Consider the following 21,957-nt stretch of genomic DNA (forward strand, 5'->3'; position numbering starts at 1 on the left):
TCTGTATGAAGTCTATACTGAAGTATATTGCTTTGACTCCTAACAGTTACAAGCAGTAACTGTTAAACAAGAACATCAAAAAGGTGTTGTTTTTTTCTCTGGACTACTAAGGAAAAAAAAAAAAAAGAACAACATTGAAAATTTGATAGAAACCTGCTAGGATTATAACCACTCAGAGGAAAAATTACATACCATTATTGCATTTGTAGGAGTCCTTCCTCTTCTCCCAGTCTACAAAACAAGATTTTATAAAGCAAACGTTATCGCTCTCTGAGGAAGCAAAACCACTGTCAATCACAGGAAAGTGTGCACAACTCTGTTTTTCCCCCATTCTAAGTGATTTTTGGCAGCTTAAGTCCCTGTCTCATGCCTCACTTGGTCTCACAGTTCAACAGGCCTAGTCTCTGAATAATGGCAGAATCAGTCTTTAAAAACTGAACAGAAATGGAGCACCTATATATATCTGCACATCAGAAAGGGAGGTAGGGAAAGTGGAAAGATGAAGACAAATCTATACACATAACTTGCCCTTGTTGTACGTCCCATCATTTTCCATCTGTATTAAAAAAAAATCATCTGTACAACAGGCAGAAGTGTGTCAGTATAAGGAACTGTATTTTCCTGGCATCTCAGAAAAACACATCCAAACCAGACCTATCATTCTGCAAGGCCATCTAGAAACAGTTGTACTGAGAAAAGACTTTAGGTGGGTGGTCAGAAGTGATCTGTGTTTATTCCTACTCTATCTCCTTGTTTAATAAACACTATCACCAAGGATTCAAAAGAAGCAGTGTTCAAGAGAGTGTCTTAATTTTCTTATAAAGATACTGAGTATATCACTAATGTTTAGCCTTGTTTTGCCTATGAAGTAACTTCAACTTTCAAAAATATTTTCTCTACTTTAAATGAAACTTGGCAGCTTTTATCATTTGAGCCAGAAAGGAGATAACCTGAAATAACACTTGTCTATAGACAAATGAAGTAGTGACAGCTGACATATATACTTGCATCTTCAGACTGCTAAGATCCGGAAGCCTAACAAACACTGTGAAGTGCAAGATGCTTTTTACACACCTTTAACAAAAGGCCCCCAAATTGACTCAAAACAAACAAACAAAAATTTTTTTGTTTCCTGCTGCTCTCTACACATTTTGCCACTCTGAAAAAGAATCTTTAATTCAGCAGTCACTGAATGCTAGTGCCTCCATGCCAAGATTCATTTGACAAAAAACACTGAACAATAATGGGTTTCAAATGCAAAGAATTCTGAGTGAAGAAAAAGGTTATGTTAATGGATATCTACTCTAAATTTTTTGCACACAGGAAATACTGGTGTACAATTTAGACTAAACAAAACCTAGAGACAGCCTGAGCTCAGCATGACTTGATCTGTTACAAATACACCCAACTGCTATTTTTACACTTCTTATTTGGCTGAACAGCTTATATCTTGGTATATTTAATAACCATGAAAGCTGCCATTTTTCAGCCTAAATAATTTATTATTACACCTGATTTTCAGGTAGCTGTCATACGGAAAGAATTCAGCCTTAGTCATACAGTTATGAGAATAACTTTCAAATAATAAGCCAAATAGAAAGCAACGTATGTCTTCCTGAAAAACAGTCAAAAGATCATAAAGTGATCTGAATTATCAGCAAAAAGGTGTTAGCTGTGTAGCCTATTAATATCTTCAAATCACCAGCCATTTCACAGTTGAATAATGAAGGAGATTATACAGATCTGTATAAACCAATAAGATTAAATTGCTATTCAGAAATCATAATGGACTAGAACATGTTTCAAAAGTAATTAAAAAGAAACCAAACACAAACAAAACTACTACCACTTAATATATTATTTCTTTTACCCCTAGCCCTATGTGAAATTATTGTGAGGCAATCCAAAAGGAGAAAGAAATCACTACAGAAAGCTGACCAATGAAAGCAGCGATTACTTGGGATGCAGAATGATCAAAGTATAGGTTTCCGGAATCAAAAAGGATGCAAACACCACCCAGTACTAAATTGTGATCAACTCCTAAGGCAGTGGTATTTAGGCTGCTCCAAATCTATTCTTCCTTCAAGAAAATCAGTTATTTTAAGAGAACCTCTACCTAGCCATCAAAAAAGCACAACCGAAATGCTGATGAGAGCCCCAGAAGTCAAGGCTGAGCCAAAACCAAAAAAGGTTAGAATGAGATTCACTGTAGGCCTACCATTCTGAATGATTGTGAAGCTTGTTTCAGATTTCTATGAAACCACCAAAACATCTGAGAGAGTAAATCATGAGTTTTGATAGCATTCTCTGATGAGAAGAAAACAAGTGAAGTACTTTGGCCAATGAAAAACAGAGTTGCTGACAAGAGAAATCCTGTACAGGGACATATTTCCCCAGATGCTATTTTTAGCATGGCAATTAGGTGCTGTTACTAGAATGCCTTTCTGCCAGCAGTTACCTAGAAATTAAGCTTTTAATCTGCCATTTAAAATAAAACCAGGAAGAAACAGATGAAGTATAGAATGCATCCTCATCTCAAAGTACAGATGGTTGTGGTTTCTGCTGCATAGAATCATAGAATAGTTAGGGTTGGAAAGGATCTTAGGATCATCTAGTTCCAAACCCCCTGCCATGGGCAGGGACACCTCACACTAAACTATCTCACCCAAGGCTCTGTCCAACCTGGCCTTGAACACTGCCAGGGATGGAACATTCACAACTTCCCTGGACAACCCATTCCAGTGCCTCACCACCCTTAAAGTAAAGAATTTCTTCCTTATATCCAATCTGAATTTCCCCTGTCTCAGTTTTAACCCATTACCCCTTGTCCTATCACTACAGTCCCTAACGAATAGTCCATCCCCAGCATCCCTATAGCATCATACATGTGAAAAGAAAAAAATGCAGCAACAAAGATGGACAGAGCTTGGAGCCCAAACATAACACTTGGCTTGGGGGATGACAAAAGCCTGAGCATAAGATTGTTCAAGAAGCAGCACATCCTGCAAAGCAACTACTGATCTGCATTGGAGTTTAATGCTGAATTGCACCCACTCCCTAAAGTGGACGTTGCTAGGGTCCAGCAAAGTGGAAGAGCGTAGACAAAGTATTAGCCTCTGTATGTGAGCATCAGAACATCACTGGTTTTCTCAGCCTGAAATAATTCTTAAGAAAGCTTTGCTTCCTTTATCCTTTTTTCCCCGACAGCTTTTCAAAGAAAGAAAGAAAGATACAAAAACAGAATGACAGATCAAAGATTTAATAATTCCCAAGGGAGGATGTGAAGAAGGCAAATAACATGAATGCTGGCTACATATTTACTTACACAAACACACTCTGCTCCTGTGATTGACAGTGATGTTGCCACATTGAGTCTCTCATACTTCTACCACTCCCTGGGAGGTAGCACTGTCATGACTACAATACTGAGTCTTGCAGCATGGGAGAAGATGGAACGTACAACAGTGGTTGAATCTTTTAAATTTTACCTTTGTTTGAAAGTGCAACTGTCACCTTTCACAGCTTACTTGTTTTGTCTTTTCTGCTTTTACTTTGGCCTGGTTTGAAAACAATTAAAGGAACTATGTTTTTCCTTTCTACTATAAATTAGTATTGAAGCTAGTAAAATAGGACTGTGTCATTACTGCTGCCACTATCTTTGAGAAGCATATTTGAAACATTACAACTATGATCAACTTAATTTTTATAGGTGATGTGGGAATTAAAAGCAGCACATAAAATTGCGCATCTTCTGGATCCTAGTTACATCTTGCTGTAACTCAGTCGTACAGTTGAAAGTCAGGAAAAAGGAGAAATGTCATAAGGAAAATCTGAGGAGCACAAACCCCAAATGTTCCATTAGAAAATATAAAATAAATATTAAAGCAAACCAATAATCTGATACTCTAATACACTGTTTTGTGAACAGTTGGTAAGTTTTGGTACAATCCCTTTGTGTGGGGGGAAGCTGTTTTGTAAAACTCTCCTACCTGATTAAGTTAATGTGATTATTGAAGCCTCTGCTAAGGCTTCGAGCAGGCATTTGGTCCAACCAAAGTACAGGCTGGTCAGGGTCAGCTATCCTACAAAGACAAAGGACATGAATATTGGCATACATTTCACTCCATGTAGTATTTTTAACCAAGCTTTGTTCACACACAGCCTAATTTTAGGCTAAAGCTAGAATTCAGAGATCACAAAAAAGAACATTTTATTGAAACACATGTACGATTTTCATAAGAAAAGCAACAACTCGTATGCATTTTATGTTACTGGAGTTTGAAACTACTTGTATTTGTTAGCCTAAACTGCAACATATTGAACAGCTTTTCACAGCTTTGCCTTGACCAGAAAATGCTATTCCCAATTCTTTCCCTCTTTTAAAAAACAAGAGGAATTGAGTATTTTCAGAAGGGCACTTCTGTACTTAAATCTTCCTTCTCCTTTATCAGAAGGCTTTCTAGTTAGAGCAAGTAGCAAGTAGCAAGCACTTTCTCATCTGGACTTCAGCCCTTTGGTTAACTGAAGTATGCATCAGTATTACAACTGACATAAGGCTTGTTCTCTCTTTTCCCCCTCATTACCTTCTCCATTTCACAGCAATATCAAACATATCTCTCCACTGCATCAGTCTGGTTTTCCCATTCATTCGAACTTTCGAGTTTGCCCAAGTCCGCTGCACAGCTTGCATTACTTCTAGAGTGGCCAATCCCATTGCTGGGGGTGCAGAAGGAGGATAGAGGGACAAATAACAGAAAACAGATTACAGCCAAACACTTAAATTGCTACACATATGAAAACTGAAATAGGAAAGTGATGTATTTATAGGAAAAGAATTGCCAACATCAATAGAATCTGGGTGATTATGATTTCCAGTCACCAATTAGGACAAGAAACTGCTGCCATAAGGATTATTTTCACTTTAAACTTTTTATCTGATTTGAAAAGAACAGAGAATAAAATTAATTTGCAGACAGCAAAGGTATAACATTAAATTATCACCACATTGTTTGGGGGTTGGTTTGTTTTTTTTTTTTTTTCATTATACCTCTATGTATTCTTTTATTTGGAAGAAATCCTGGTGTCTCATACTGCATCATGGAACCCAGATGATCAGCTACACATATGAGTTCTTGCACATCAGGCTTATAGCTTTCAAAATTCTGAAATAACACATCTCTTATAGAGGAGAAAAATATGCATCAGACAAAACTTGGCACAAAAGTCCTGAAAGTTGTAAAACACAGATTTGTCTGTCTAATAATCAACACCATTTGTGTGAGAAATATTTAAAAGCAGTATAAAGAACACTCATTCCTCCTCCCACCCCACTGAACCTACACAGCACATGGCAGTTACATTCAATATCTCAACTGAAATTCTGGTCTTACTGAATTCAATAGCAGATCTTTTTACTGTCTGTCTGAAGCCAGGCCACTGTCACAACCAGTATCTCACCTTCAGACTTGCTCATTATAAGTGATACTAAATAAAGTTCACAGATAATACAGTAACCTTCAATGTTACACTCACCATGAGGAACTTAAACACTAAGTAAAAAGAGTATGCACAGAAACCAGAGCCCTTATTCTGTAACTCCTCTAATTCTGTAAAAGCTTCGTGTGCTAAAAAGTTGGATTCTATTCCATATACTCAAAAGCCATAAATTTTTAAGTTGGCAATTTTATTTTTTACACAGATAGAGTGACTACATTAAAATATATCTAGAAACCAGACTACACCAGGAGAAATTGCTATCTTTCCTTTAGCTACATATTTTTGAAGCCTATTCTTATAAATCCCCCCTTTGTTGACTGAAATCGCCCTCCATCTAAAATACTCATTATCTGAGTTACTCCAGAGAATACTTTTTCCCATTGAAATGCATCTAACATTAAAAAAAATTAAGTATTTAGGAAATTACACCTATAACAAAATAAAAATGTAACACGCAACAAGAAACTAATAAAGGTGCTACATAAAGCTACACTGAGAATCTCAAACTTATCAATTCCTTAACATTAATTACAAGAAAATAAACAGAATATTTACTCAGTAAGGTCACAGAATATGAAACATTTTGTGGATGTTACTGATAATGTGAAGACAGAAGTGAAGAAAATAATCTTAAGTTTCATTCTTCCTTGTTTATGAGCTAAACTAACTCCAACCCCTATGATTTTGAAAAGGATTTACACACTGAGTGTACACTTTCATATAGCATTAAACATTTATCAATTATAATGCACTTCAGAATAGCACTTTTAAAAGTTAAACTGAAAAAAATGTTTGGAGTAGGCTTTAAAAACCCAAAACAAAACTCACTTTATGTGTGGCTGTAACCCTGGCTGTTCTTCATAATTTTCTATGAGAAAAGGAAGACTTTTAGCCCAGTGGTCCTTGAAATTTCCAGGAAGATCTATATCGGTATTATATTCTGAAAGAGGGGTATCCAAATGCGCATGCAAGTATCTAGAATACTCTGTAGGAAAGAAATAAATACTGTTTGCATAATAAGCCTATTTATGTACTTACATAAAAACAAAACCCAAATCATATGTTTGACAACTATCCAACATGACTTTAATAAGTAATTACTCTTTGATAATTTAATTTTGCTATTAGCTAATTTCCAAGAGAGAAATTAGTCTATTTCTTTTCCATTTGTGGTCCTAGCTTTTGACTGCACGAACAAACAGGAATCAATGTATGTTTTTTTAAAGAGACACACTAAACAATGCTCATGAGAATGTATGATGGTTTCCTTAAAATGGTGTAACTACAAGCATGCTTGCACTTTCAGAGTTCTTGAAGGATTTCAGAAAATTGAAATAATAAAAGAAAAACAATTCCAACTTACCTCGAAGGTATTTCACTTTCAGATATTCTGGGCTGGCCTTCTGACCTGGTAGTGGATCATTTAACATAACTTTAGTCTGAGCTTTTATGCCTTCATAAAACTGTCCCATTGCAACATGGCTGAGACCTTTCATGTACTGGCATACTTCATTGTATGGTTCTAGCTGTAAACATCTCTAGGAGATTAAAAGAACAAAACACTCATAAATCAAGACAGAACAAATATCTTCAAATAAACTAACCTGTTTGGTCAGAAGACTGCATAAAAACATTTACTGATTGTTAAGATCAATTACTGCCAGTACAACTATGCTTTGGATCACACTCTCGTTGATACGAAAATAGATCATGTTTGCTCTAACTACAAATCATAGAATCATAGAATTGTTAGGGTTGGAAAGGACCTTAAGATCATCTAGTTCCAACCCCCCTGCCATGGGCAGGGACACCTTACGCTAAATCATATCACCCAAGGCCTCGTCCAACCTGGTCTTGAACATGTTTTCACATTAGTTGAATAAACATACTCCTGACAGTAACTGTAACAAATAATTTCTGGCTGGTTCAACATACATATTCTGCCATTTCTTTCATCCATATATCTTCACTAGGTCATGCATTACACTGTGTTAGTCAACTATTTACTCTATGTTAAAACACATAGCAAATTCATATTTATCATTCAAAAATTAATGCTGTGATTCTTTTAGCAATTACATGTCTTCAGAAGAGGGTCTCCACCTTAGAAGTTCAAATATCTTTTCAATTACACCAGTATCTACAAACTGTGTTACAGAAGGTGAATATGCAATAATGCACATAAAGCATTCTCCTTGGGATAAGCACACGCTCATTCAGAAAGGGATGTAGTGGTTTCTGAACCTTATTTCATTCCTTGTTTTAATAATACAGACATATGATTAACACAGGTCTACAAAATGAGGTGGTTATTTAATGCCAATGAAAAGAGGCCAGATTTTGTTTACCTACAGAAACACACACATTTTTACAAGCTCAATGCATCACAACATAGAGAGTTTTTCAAAACAAAGAAAATAGAAAAAATAGATAAAGTACTGGAACTCTGTATGCTTACTTTAAGCTTAAAATTACAAGGACTACAGTCCTTCTTCCATCAGATACAAAAAAAGCTTTAGATTTCAACTAAAATATTAGCAAAACCACAATTACCAGTTTAACACAAACAAACACAAAAAACCACAAAACACAACAAACTCAAATAAACAACAAAACACAGATAAAGCAATTCAAACAGCTTGGTTGTAAAAATTCATAAAACAGAAGAAGTATCTTAGTTTTAGGAAAATTCCATTCTTAATTAAAAACTACAAGTTTTTGTAAATCTTTTAAGACAGACTTCACAAAAATAATTAATTTTAGTTCAAATGCTAACAGAATCCTAGAATGGTAAAGGGTTGGAAGAGACCTTAAAGATCATCTAGTTCCAACCCCCCTGCATTCAGAATGAAAAATTTTACCAATTATCCCTTTTATTGCACTTATTGGATACTAGTTCTTGTTAAAGCAGTTTAATTTTGTGTTTACTTAGGGCTGCTTACCTTAAAGTTCTTTATTGCTTCATCTAAGCTACCATGATGATAAAGCATCATTCCTTTGAGTTGCAATGTCTGAACATGATTTTGGTTTAAGAGCAAAGCCTTCTGGAAGCTCTCTGTAGCAGCATCGAAGTTGCCAAGTTCTCTAGGCGATGCCGTAAAGTGGAAAGTGAAGAATACAGAAGGCAATGGTGATAATGAAATTACTTGTTAAAAGTTGGTTTCATGTGTCCAAAGAGGGTATTATTAAAGAGGAACATAGTTGTAATGAAAAATTTCCTTAACAAAAGCAGTAATTCTGCAACTGTTCTTTAGTGGTAATAACAGAACAGCTGCACAGTTTTTCAATCCCAGAAATGGGTACTCTGAAATACAACCCAAGACCACAAATCTCCTCAGCAGACAAAACATAAAAACACATACCAATGGTATTTCTTCAGGAATTAGAAAAAACAAAGCTTCCACAGAAGTGGAAGTTCTTGGAAAACATTATTTGTGACAGGTCTTTTGAACTCATTAATATAAACATGTTTTTAAAAACATACTAACTATTTCAATGCTGAATAAGAAGAAAGCATATAGTATTCAAAAGCTGAAACTAACTAAAAATGTGTTGACTGAAATTACTCCATGAGCAGGACAGCTTTCAGGAAAAATAGCCCCAGAGAAATTACAAGGAAAAAAAATTAAAATAGAAATAGTACACAATTTTTCTTCTTTTTTTTTTTCTCCACTACATTGGTTTTTAAGTTTAAGATCATGAAATTCTTTCCATATCAAATTAAACAAATCCAATCAAGTGCAATGCTAGAAAAAACAAACAAGATTTACTAGTTATAAATACATTTGCCAAAAAGGATTTTCAGACAAAACAGCAATTAACCACAGCTCTTTAGTTTCAAATAAACGCACAAACACTGAAGTCACTAGATTTGAAACAGCAACTAATAAGTAAAATGCTGTAACTCATGCTGTACAGAAGAATAAATCAGACTAAGAACTGTCAACTTCCACTATAAAAAGAATTCTTTAAAAGGTATTTTTAAGCATTGTATTTGAAACTTATTTGATGCAGAAGAAAGCAAGCAAGCATGAACTTAAAATATGAGATTTTAGAAGGAAGGAATAATTTGACAGCTGAACAGTGCCCTGGAGAACTGGGATTATTATTTCTGCTTGTTTTAAGACCTGAGTGTTCAGGGGAAAGTGATTCAGACTTACAGATGGTCACTAGTAACAGTGTCCTCAGTTATTAAACAATATTCAATTCATCTTCTAGCTTCCTCTGACTGCTGAGCATTTAGAAGTGTCAAGAGTAATTGTGCTTTGCAAATAAAGTACTTAAAAAAAAACAGAGGTGGATTTCTTTACATTCCTTCCCCTATTACTTCCTGAGGATCAGCAAACTTCTGGAGGCAGAGGACAAGAGGGAAGAAAAGCCACACATTTAAGCTGATTAGGCATCCTCTGGCCTCGTGACTTTCGCTCTGTACCACAACAGTGCAACGCAAAATTAGACATTTTTTAAGGCTTGTTTTTTTAGTCTCCTTCAAAATAAAGCTTCTTCAGATTAAGGTTTCTTGAGCACAGGGTAGAGCAACTGATCAGCTAGAGAGGCAGTCCCACATCCAAACATAAAACAAAAAATTTAAAGCATGTATGCATTCATTGGAAACACATGGCAACTGCTCATCCTCCAGGCTAAATTACTTACTATTATTTAGCACCTTGAAAGCACTTACATGCCACAGTAACAAGTATCTCAGAAAAACTCATGAAGAAATCAGTTACTCTACATTGAGTTCAGAATTAAGATACTGTAAGGCACAAGTCCACAAAGCAAGAAAAATAAATTAAAAAAAAAATAACTGACACTGTCTTCAGTGAATATGCTGAGGAAACATAAAGCCTGAAGAAAAAGTGCACATGATCATGCAATGCTTGCACACCAACTCTATTTAACTTAACCCCTGCTATACAAAAGCCATTTATAGTGCAGCAGCATCTATGGACATAGTTCAGTGCTTTCCAAAGCTAAAAATGTAAAACAAGGATTAAAAAGCTGACAAGACACAGCAGGTTGGGGAAAAAAATACAAAGGGCAGAGATATGCAGTTGCTGACTATGTTACATTCTTGTCCTTACATAAAAACTACATGTAGTTTTCTCCCTAGTGGTTATCTGCAGACCCCCTTTAAAGTAATACATTTTATTCAACTATAAATTATTTATATATATGTAAAAGAAGAAAAAACTGACTAGTTACCTTACTAAAAAGGAATTGACTCTATTTTTATCTGATCAATAGCTAAGAACCTACATGTCCATATAAAGAATAACCCATAGAGGAAAGCAGCTAAATTCTCAGAAGTGTAAATGTCTTTGGTGAGAAATTAATTGATATAGGATCTGGCAGTTTACAAACAATATGCACTATGCAATGAGTTTTTCATAAATTTAAGCAGCACAATCTCAGATGGGAACTAACACTTTGTATTAAACATTCTCATAATTTAAAAATAATTTAGCATACCTAAAACACATCTTAAAACTGCTACTTACCTAATGTTTGAGTCTGGAAGACTACTGGAGACTGAATTAAAAATACAAAGCAAACCTAGAAATTATTTATATTGAGCACATCCTTACATAGCCATATTGGCTTTAGGAACTATCAAATACACATATGATTCTGTACAGTTTTGTAATAAACATGTAAAATTTAAAGAGTGTATTTTAAAAAACACAATCAGACTGAAAACTGACTTTAAAGCTATTTCTGAATGCAATTACCTATAGGCTTGTCCCAGACTTTTATATGCGTCTATGAAGTCTGCTTTCTGCTTCAGAGCTTCTTTGAATGATTCAATGGCTTCCTACAGAAAGATACCAACAAAACATTTGTCATTTACTGCATTCATTTAGTTTTAGCATCCTCAGTAGTTACTAGCCATGGATTTAAAGTTATTCATCAAAATCTTTGGAAAGAACAAACAAAGCATGAATTTGTTACAAAAGCTATAGGGTAGTAATCATCATATAACAAATGAAATATTGCAACATTCTTTACAGTAATGACAGGCTTAGCCAGAATTCCTTTGTTTAATATGCCATAGGAATAAGCAATTCTTTTTGCATTTTAATAGAATACAGAGATTAAACCCCTCCAGGGTTTGTTTTCAAAGCTCAGTCTGTTCCCTAAGGCAAAGCAGTCTCTCCTTATAGTCTTCCTTCTTCATTCACAATACACTTCTTAGTTTTTTCAGCCCAAAAGACTCCTTTCAAATCTGTACTCTGCCTTTCACTGCATTTATTGCATTCTGAGTTAATTGCACAGTTTGCAACCACTCTCTTAGAGATTATCAGTAAGTTATCATCTCCACACAATAGTATGTACTGCTGCTGTGCATAAAATATAATAAAAATAAAATAGCTTAAAAGAATTATATGCATACGTTCAAACAAATCTTCCTCTTCAAAGGATTTGATTAAGAACTCAGGTTTTTGAACTGGACTGGCTGTATAAATCAGCAAATGCAATATAAAGACTTAGAATTAAGGGTGTAATAATCAATTGCTTTGTATTATGACAGAATGACTGAAAAGTATTTGAAGTGTATAGTGCAAGAAATTAACTGCTGTAAGGAAAATAACAAGTGCACCTTCAGCCAATTTAGAGATTCTTATTCAGAAAAACTATCAAATATATTCTGAGCACTATGTTATGCACAAAAATGATCTACTGAACAAAATGTAACAAATATAAGTTAATTACCTACCATTACTGATAGGCTCATGTCCTCTAGATAAGTTTTAAAACCAAGAAGATTATTCCCAAAAGCAATGACCCAAAAGCAACGACCCAAAAGCAACGATCTCTTTTCACTCAAAATGAAGACTCTGCCACCTAACCCTAAATCTTGGTTTTGAGCAAGCCTAGTAAAACCTACCAGATGACACGTATAGCCTCCCTTTAAGAGGCAGTCTGAACCTGACTGGAAGCTAAGGTGTACCTGGGAATGAAAACCCACTAGGTCACAGTCTCAGAACTTGAACACTAAAGAGGGAAGACACTTCCTTTGAGAAAAGAAATTGGAGGAAAGGATGTGGTGGCACAGAACTGTGTTTATCTCCATATCAGAAAGAAGAAAATAGTACTTTTAATTTGCAAATTGAGACATTATTTATTCTTTTCAGTTGTATTTCTACCATCACTTTCTGGGCTCTCTGCTGTCTACACCAAATATCAGAAATGCGATCAGACTATCATTTGCAAGTATTTCATTTGGCTGCAATCAGATACAAACAGCAAATTCAATGACAGCCTGAAGTTCTCACAGCATACACTGACAATATGAGAAAAAATACCAGCCTGGGTACTAAGAAAATAGAAAAGTAGCCTATTTGCTTTAAAAGAAAAAAAACAAAACAAAACACACACACACACAAAAAAAACAACAAAAAACAAAACCAAAAAACAAAACCAAGAAAAACAAAATACCTACCCAAACAAACAAACAAAAAAAAAATCCACCACCACAAAAAAAAACAAAACAAAACAAAAAAATCACACAACTCCAAAACGTGCAGTGATTGCCCATGAAAGACACTGGGCTGAAATTCAGGAGTCCTGGATTGTCTCCAGGTTCTTTCAGAATTTCTTCATACAACTCTTAATGAATCCCAAACTGTAGCAGAGATTAAACAACAAAACAACCCCAAAACTGAACCAAAACAAAAAAGCTTCCACTACAGAAACATATCTAATTACTCTCCACTCAGGAAAAGTGCAGCAGTATCTCTAAAGACTTCACAAGCAAGAAACAGGTGCAATATTACTACACCTAAAACACAGAAGTTTTGAGTCAGGATAGGGTGAAACATTAAAGAAAGCATGGGAAGAACTTCCCTGCTGATTTTAAAAACTGAGGGAGCAACTATGCTCCCTCAATTTAGATATGAGCATTTCAGAATCTACATATAACTGAAATACACATGCTCTCTATCAGCAGTTTCCTTGATTACTTTCTAGCTCATCTGAAGAAGAATTCAAAATTACTTTGCCCTTCATCCCTTTCCCCTCCACAAAACTAAGGGAGCCTATTTCATGGAAAGAAATTTTGAATATAACCATACAGGTATCAGCAGAGGTGCCAAATACAAACACTTTCCAAATCACTTCATAAATACGTTGGTTACCACTGATTTACCAGGGTCCAGCAAGGCCAGAAGTATTTACATGTCATGCCATGAAGTATTACATATTTGCATTTTGCTTGAACTCTTTTACCTTAAAAGGTCTTCCTTATGTAAGAAAATATGTGTATCAACACCTATGATGTTTCTACTGTTTTACAGAAGTAATTTCAAATAGATGGTATTGCTCTACAAAGATTATTTAACGTAGCTTTACCTTCAAAAGTCCTCTGTGAAAAAAGGTTAAGCCTTTATAAAGCATAGCTATAGGCTGATGCCTGTTCAGTTCCAGTGAGTGCTGAAAGTCTTCATGGGCTGTTGCATAATCCTGTGGTAAAACAGATTTTAGATGACAGATGAAACTCCATACCAATAAAGAGAAATAAACACTTTCATTTTTGTGAAAGTAAACTACACAATTTTGTTTAACATATGAAGTTAGTCTCAGAGCTAAGCAGCAACGATTGTCAACTGCCAGTCAGAACATCAAAGAATAAAGAACGTGTGATACACTTTCAGCTTTTACAGCAAATGCTATATAAAAAGTAATAAAATAAGTGGAAGAATAGCTGGAAGTATAGTGAAATCAGAAGAATGAAGTGGGAAATCTAGTATATAGTACTCACACAATCTTTGAAAATAAAGTTACTTGTTTTAGATTCAAGTGTAAGAAAGCCACACACAGATTACATAGCAAAATGGAACGTTAGCATTTTTGTAGGGTTGGTTTGTTGTGTGGTGTGGGTTTGGTGTTTTTTAAGTGTATAGAGCAGTCATTGCCTTGGCCATAACTGTTTTCCTTTTAGGCTGTATACGCCTTAAATACAGCTGTAGGTTATAAATCAAATAAAATCCTTTATCCTACTCCTCAAACACACAAAACAATCTGAGATATGCATACAAGGTACTTGTCCTCTGATTCCCTGTATTAAATAGATATGCAGATTAAATACTTGAAGAATACCTCTGAATTGTCAAAGTCAACAGGGAAATCAGGGGTTTTGGTTTTATTTTGTTTAAAATAGGAAAGAAGCTCTTGAACAAAAGTGACAACTGGGATAAACAACAACAAAATACTCATCAACATCCATAAAAGTAAAACCAAACAGAACACTCCAAACCTACTAACCTCAGATATGAAGTAAAGGGTACCTCTGTGTCTGTAAAGCCGTGCTGATGGTTGCAGCTGAATAGCTTTGGTGAGATCAGACAATGCTTCACTGATTCGTCCTAGCGGGGACAATATCTAAGAGTATAAAACAAAAACAGTTTACAGCAAACAGGCTGAATAGATTTGGTTTAGAAATATGAAGATTATTCTTTTCCAGATTCAGCTGAAACAGAGTAAGCATATTTGCTGAGAAGTTCTGCTATAAATTTCAGTACTTATTGCTTTTAAATCAAACAGAAAAATCTGATTTTTTTTTTTTTTTTGAGAAAATTGCATTCAGTGTACCTAAACATCACCAATAACATCTACAGGAACCTAGTATTCCAAATAAAAACAAATCAGCCAAAGCAAAACACTATTTCAAGTTATTTCAACACATTCAACTGAAAATGGAATTAAAGTACTCACAAACCTTTGTATTTTTTAAAAATTCTTCCCCCCAAAGGAAAATGTTCTATTTTCCAATTATTTGAATGCTTTTTGCATTTTTCGATCAAGGTTATCAACAAATGTACTATCAAATCATTAAACCCATGAAACTTGTGAATTGCAATTTCATATTATGGCAATTAACATTGCACAGTATGCCAGGTCACATAATAATATTTAATATCATTAATAATAATTATGATAATTATAAGCATATAATAATATTTAATAAATGTTTATGCTTTTGATTTGTCTACAAAGCTGCTTCTTGAAATTTACAGTCTGTAACTGACAAAACTGGATTTTCAAAATTAGAAGTATCTGAATTATATTTAACTTTTATGCACAAATACGAACACAAACTATTTCATTAAAAACTCATTCTTTACAAGTTTGGCACTTTATCAGTTCATCCTAACAATAAATTTAATATGGAGATACTAAGTGCAAACAGGTAAGGTTCAAGTGACATTTTGATTCATAATATTAAAAACACCCCAAACAACCAAACACCAAAACCCACATGATCTTGCTGTATTGTATGTCAAAAACTAAACACTACACACTGTATATGCTATTCTATTGGTTATAGTAACTCCATATAGTATATGTTTCATTTTGAAAACAAACATTCCACAAATTACATTGTGTGAGAGCAAATGTGCACATTTTTAAAGGAGGAATGGTCACAAAAAAACACAGATAAGAGCTTTAGTCATTAAATCAGTGAAGAAATAATTGAAAACACTGTATAACTGCAACTTCTCAAAAAACCTGAAGACACAAAAAATACTCACTTCTGCTCGCTGTTCATATACTTCAGGATGATCTGGTTCTAAACTAATCACCCTACTGAGCTCAAACAGAGCAAGTTCAGCATTTTTCATATCCTGAAATGAAAAATAGACAAGGTAAACAACTGTGCATATTTAAAGTAATATACTCCTGAAGACTGAAGGACAACAACAAACAGATTGCTCAAGTTTCTGAAAATTATCAGTTTACCTTAAAAACGCTTCACACCTTTGCTAATCACATTAAGATGTGGTATTCTACAAATAGCTGGAAAAAAACCCGCCTATCTGCTATAAACATGAAAAATAAACTTTGCTTGTACACATCATCTTTGTGCTGTACCTCTAAATTTATTCATAAAACTCTGTAAATAAACATTAGGTTTACAGCTCCATAGGTACCGTTCCTGGCAGCAAAGCTGGCTGAAGTTCGCACGTGAACTCCAACACACACTCTCACACCCACTAGTGAGTGCCTAATGAGCACTCATCAGTGCTGTCTGTAACTTACATCAAGTACTACTGGCAAACAGGTTGATGCCACCAGCTTTTTGTCTATCTAAATTTTTATACTGTTCTCAGTAGATGGTAGGCTGGAAGTAGTTACTTAATTGGAAAAAAAAAAACAACAAAACAACAAACTAATTCCAAACTGGTGATATAACAGTCTCATTAGAAAACTCTCTCAAGTGGCTGTGACTCCTAGTTTTACTATCCACCGCTCACAATTGTGAGTATGTTCTCCTTTGGCACCCCTGCTTCACTTCCATAGTCAAGCAAAGCAAATGTGCCCACGGCTTGAGGCGTATGATCCACTAGATTCCCCCTGTGGAGCACCTACCAAGGGATGGACACATCATTATAGTAGGGACAGCACAAAGACTTTGGGATGTACCTACCAAGACTGGCTCCTCCTGTTACAGGTCTTCTTACAGTTTGGATTCAAATAATTCAGTAAGATATTAATTTAAATAACTATCTACTCACATGTAGTCCTTTTTTTCCATACGCTATCCCTCGTCCGTAAATTGCACTAACCAGCTCTGGTTCTTCCTGTTAAGATTAAACATGAGCACAATAATCAGTTGAGTACAATAATCAGTTGAAGTTTGTGCTTATTTGGGGTTTGGGCTGGCTCTTTGCTTTTTTTAAACAGTATCTTTCTTCAATATGTATTTATTTCCTGCTGATCTTAAGTAGTAAGCAATGAACAATCACAGCTGTCAGGCACAGAAATTGACTATATCATGGTCCATACTTTTATATGCTTGCAACTGCCAATTCAATTTACTGGAATTCTTCTGGAGTATTTGTCTGGAAAATAAGCTAAACAGAATGCAGTTATAGTGGCAGGACCACCTATCAGAAGCTATGTGCACATTAGTATAGCCTGCTGTCCAACCCTCATTATCTGAAACCTTATTGATAATTATCTGACTTCTAACATCACTGAAGTGATAATAAACATGCAATTCAGCAATTCAAAACTTGTTTTATTTGTAATTTAAATTAGAGATTCAAAATTGGGAAGCAGGAAATTGTGACATCCTGATGAAATTTGTATTCGGGCAGGTATCCTGCCAAAACGGTTTTGCAAAATTTAAACAAACCTTCCTTGGGTTAGATTTAAGTCTGTGACTTTCCAACTGGGACACTTAGGGGGATGTATCTTACATTATGAAACTACTTCTTGTGCAATGTTCTTTACTCCAAATGTAGTTTGCCATTCAAATTTGAAGAACTACAACAGCAAAACTGCTTTTCTTGGCACAACTATGCCAGTGCAGCCAGTTTCCCTGAAAAAGTCAGGAATCACACCATCTTCACACTGGCAACCAACACAGCTGTGCTACAACTGTTCGTGGTATAGGCCTGGTCTCATTTAACTGGGACAACTGCCAAGAAGCAAATTGTTTCATTGACAGAACAACATATATGTGGCACACCAACGCCAGCACCTTGCCAGACTTGAGCTGACTTCGAGTGTACATTTGCCAATGTCAACTTCAGGTAACCTCCTTACTTTTAACACAGTGGCTAAGCAAGGCTGTTTTGTTCTGTTAAATTCACTTCATATGGCTTACAGAGACAGAGTGAACAATTATAATCACTTTACAGCCTTTCAGGTACAGAAAAAGCATTTTATTAATTTCAAATGAGATGTGCGCATTGCAGAGGTATTCTATTATATACACATTTCTCACATCTTTCTAATCACTGTATCTTGCTTATCGTCACTTATACTGCATTTCCTTCTTAACATGTTTCCTTCCTTCTTAATATAATGCCTCCTCTTTGTAAGTCCAGTAGTTTTTGAACCAGGGGTTCTCATTAGGGTAAAAAGAAAAAAAAAAAAAGTAAAAAATCCCTCACATTAAAACAAATAAAAAAAAAAATAAATCAGAGATGGCTAAACACCAAATCAAACAAAACAAGAAAAACATTCTGCTCTTCTGATAAATTCTTTGGAATAATTCCATTAAATTACCATGCTTTAACTCAACTGAAGTACAAGCCATATCACATTTGAGTTAAAAATAAACAAATCCCCCAAACATGCTAGTATTTGCAGTTACTACTTTCAGCTTGCATTTGTGTGTTACAAGCAGTTTAGATCAAAAAGCAGGTCCATGCTCCTGATAGTCTCAGCTTCTTAGCTATAAAAATATAGTATTTTGAAAACAGCTTTAGTTGAAGCTTTTAAACTGTTTGGGTTGGTTTTGTTTTAAGAGTTGTCACCTGCTTCTCAGATTCTTTACTTTGGTCGGACTGTGTATGTTTAAGTATTTGTTACATTTTACTTATATATTAAACTCATCAAATACTTACCACTGAAGAAGGATAAACCCAGCATACAAAATCATTTATCATCACGAAGACAATGTGCCACTTGCCACTGTCCTAAGTGATCTGTCAGGTTTTTTTCAAATGTTACTGGCAACATGCTGTCACCCAAAAAGTCCACATTAAAATATCTCAGCCTACACATTAAGAGGCTAATACACTTCAGTTTTGCCCAAGTGAGGTTTTTGAAGATGCTTTTTCTTTTTGTCAGTGCCAAAAAATGATTATTCCTACAGATAAGAAAAATACTCAGCAAATAACCAAGACACTGAATCACCTGATTTTAAGGAGTATTCTTATTGCATAGGGGAAAAAAAAAAGAAAAATTTTAGAATAATTACTCTCATTTTAAAATCCATAACTGAATTATTCAGTAAAGCCATATGTTGTAATGGATAACTTCATAAAGTGATTTTTTAGGGTCCAAACAGAAAACTTACCTGCAGCATTGTTGAAAAGTGTCGTACAGCTTCATCATACAAGCCGTTGCCAATCAACACGTAAGCAATTGCTAACAAAACATCATAAATGTCAATAAAACAGCAAAAAACATTTGATTATACTTTTTGAAATACATTTTAATACATAAACCACAGAATCTTTACCCATATTAAAATTCTGAAAAGCTTTAATGTTTATGCATATCCCCCTGCTTTGGAACAGATGCCAAGTGTTTGAAAAAGAAACAGACCATTGTTTGAGACATATATTCTCCAGAAGATATAAAAACCACAGTCAAGTCACAAGACTGGAAAGCTCTGGTTATGCTTTCATGACTGAAGTTTAGTTCTGACAGCTGAATATCTCAAGATTGTTTCATGTTGCATGTTTTAATCTCTCAGTTCTTAACTCTGGACTAAGATGTGTCTATACTGCCCACAAAAAAAACAAGTATCTTGAGGACTAGAGCTGTTACAGTACAACGTTTCCCCAGGCAGTTCACATGAGCAGCTGATGGTGGCACTAAGAGCTGGAATTCACCTTTCCCATAGTCCTAATGAGTTTTAGCAGTCACACAGACAGGGCAGAAGAGGCACCTATTGGCTTAATTACTTACTCAAACATGAGAAGGGATAAATAAGCCAGTGGGAACACAGGTATTTTTAATAGGACAGACACTTATCTTTCATGCAGGCAGAGCCACATTGTTTTGGCAGTGTCACTAAGCACTGTTCATTACAAAAGGAACAAAGTTAAATGAAAGACAGGTAAGAAATTCATTTAATCTAGAGTTTGACTTATTCTTGGAGCATTTGTATTATGCAGAAGAGGTAACTCTGTGCAATATAAGCTTTTTCCTCAACACAGAAAAAGCTTCACTTGGTACAAAGACACAGCATTGTCAAAAAAGGGAAGAAAACTCTCAGAGCAAGACAGGTTGAAGAGCTCTTGAATTTTCCTCATTTCATTCTTCTCTGAGACTACGCAGTTCTTAGTATCATCTTTACAGTTTCAATCCCAGCACACAGAACAGTTGGCATGTAAAATAAAATTAACTCAACCATGCCAGTATTAAGGAAAAAAGTGGAGGAAGCAACATAATGAAGACCCATTGTCTTGCTGACAATGCGTTTATTTTGTTTATCCAAGACTCTTGGTTAAACAGAGGAGGTCATAGATTATGTCTGTAGAACAATGGCAAGTGATTGGTAGCTAGTAGCTGATGCAGTATCAGCTTCTTAACTTTTAATTCTTTGATTAATCTTTCATCTTTAATTATATACTACAAAAATACAAGTACCCTACTATGAAAAAGTCTAGGGCTAACAGTGGTCCATTAGCCCTAGTACTTAGGTGCCAACTTTGCTTCAGGATGCCCCATACATTTCACACTACTTCCTCTCAGAATAGTTATAAGTATCATGCACAAACAAGAAAGATCCAGGCTCCTTACATTATGACATACTTGAAATCAAGTGGGTAGGTAGGCGTCAGCCTACATGCCTGTCCTGGGTTCCGCAGTAGCAGTCATGTTTTTCCTTTGTGTTAACTGGTGCAGTGCAGTGTTTTGACTTTCAGCTCGGGAACAGAGCTGATAACAAGGATATTTTGGTTTGGCCAAGGACTTTGTGAGGCTCATGCTCTGCCAGGGAGGAGGGGCAGAGATGGGGCGCCTCGGGCTTACCACAGCACATTAGGGGCTTCCGGGGGGAACTCGTTTTCTTGGCCGGTGGTATCGTATTCTCTTCCCTTGTTATTTTCCCTTACATACTGATAGTAATTTGTTGCTGGACTGTTTTTGTCTCAACCCATCCTCCTCCCCGTTCCTAACACGGATCTATTGTTGTCAGCTCGGCACCACTCACTGGGAGTGAGTGAACAAGCTACCTGACTGGGTTTAAACCACGACAATGCCAAACATGAAGATAGGGATCTTCTGGCATAATCTTCCAAGTCTACAGAGCACATACTAAAAACATAAAATATTTCCTGCTGGACTTAAGTTTAGTATTCCCTGCAGGATTCTATGAATATAGATAACGCTAGGAATATCAAAAAAGATTAAGCCCCAAATTTTCCTGTGAAGGCAGGAATTATGTCAACAAAATACTACAAAATTGCTTTAATTTCATTAGACAACTTATGAGTAAAGTCTCCCTTTGCTCTTATATATAAGACAGTCTGCTGCTTTCCTTGGCATACACTCTCAACAATCTCTTTGCTGCCTCATAATACCTCTGCTTCTTATAGAGGACATCAGTTAGGAGAAGCAGTGCAAGTAAGTCCTTCCTCACATCCTTTGAGAAAAGTATTTCTTGCTGTTCTATTTGAAATGTCTTCATTTACTGTGCTGAACATGCTTTGAAAAAACATCAGCCAGCAGCTTGCATAAGGACATAATTCAGAAAGCCTATAAAAGCATTGACAGGAAGAGTGTGTGGAAAGGGAAAGACAAATATTAGATCTATGCTTGATAGAAAGCATATTCCATTGGTAAAAATTTCTGGATGTTTGAATAGTTTTAATCATCAATAATTATAGAGAAAAGGAAGCAGGAAACAGCTGAGACTGTTTAAGAGGACTAAATCAAAAGCTTTTTGAACACTTGCTTAAGCAGAGATAGTGAAGAATTCTAAAGAACAAAGCA

At 35.4% G+C, this 21,957-nt stretch overlaps 1 protein-coding gene across 7 annotated transcripts in view; it reads right to left on the reverse strand.

The window, feature by feature from the left end:
* Positions 1 to 21,957, reverse strand: part of TTC13 (tetratricopeptide repeat domain 13) — a 41,173-nt gene that overhangs the window by 12,449 nt on the left and 6,767 nt on the right. For all 7 annotated transcript variants that reach the window (XM_062641899.1, XM_062641893.1, XM_062641892.1 and 4 more), the window contains exons 4-15: positions 19,310 to 19,380; positions 17,013 to 17,078; positions 16,029 to 16,121; positions 14,761 to 14,877; positions 13,849 to 13,959; positions 11,229 to 11,311; positions 8,439 to 8,580; positions 6,860 to 7,034; positions 6,325 to 6,481; positions 5,048 to 5,178; positions 4,584 to 4,716; positions 3,990 to 4,082 (exon numbers count right to left, since the gene is read on the reverse strand). In XM_062641899.1, coding sequence (XP_062497883.1) covers positions 3,990 to 4,082; positions 4,584 to 4,716; positions 5,048 to 5,178; positions 6,325 to 6,481; positions 6,860 to 7,034; positions 8,439 to 8,580; positions 11,229 to 11,311; positions 13,849 to 13,959; positions 14,761 to 14,877; positions 16,029 to 16,121; positions 17,013 to 17,078; positions 19,310 to 19,380 — 1,372 coding nt within the window. The remainder of the gene's footprint in view (positions 1 to 3,989; positions 4,083 to 4,583; positions 4,717 to 5,047; positions 5,179 to 6,324; positions 6,482 to 6,859; positions 7,035 to 8,438; positions 8,581 to 11,228; positions 11,312 to 13,848; positions 13,960 to 14,760; positions 14,878 to 16,028; positions 16,122 to 17,012; positions 17,079 to 19,309; positions 19,381 to 21,957) is intronic.

This window comes from Pezoporus occidentalis, unplaced genomic scaffold (assembly GCF_034315485.1).
Source record: "Pezoporus occidentalis ecotype Australia unplaced genomic scaffold, CSIRO_AGI_Poc_V1 ctg7, whole genome shotgun sequence".
Classification (NCBI taxonomy): domain Eukaryota; kingdom Metazoa; phylum Chordata; class Aves; order Psittaciformes; family Psittacidae; genus Pezoporus; species Pezoporus occidentalis.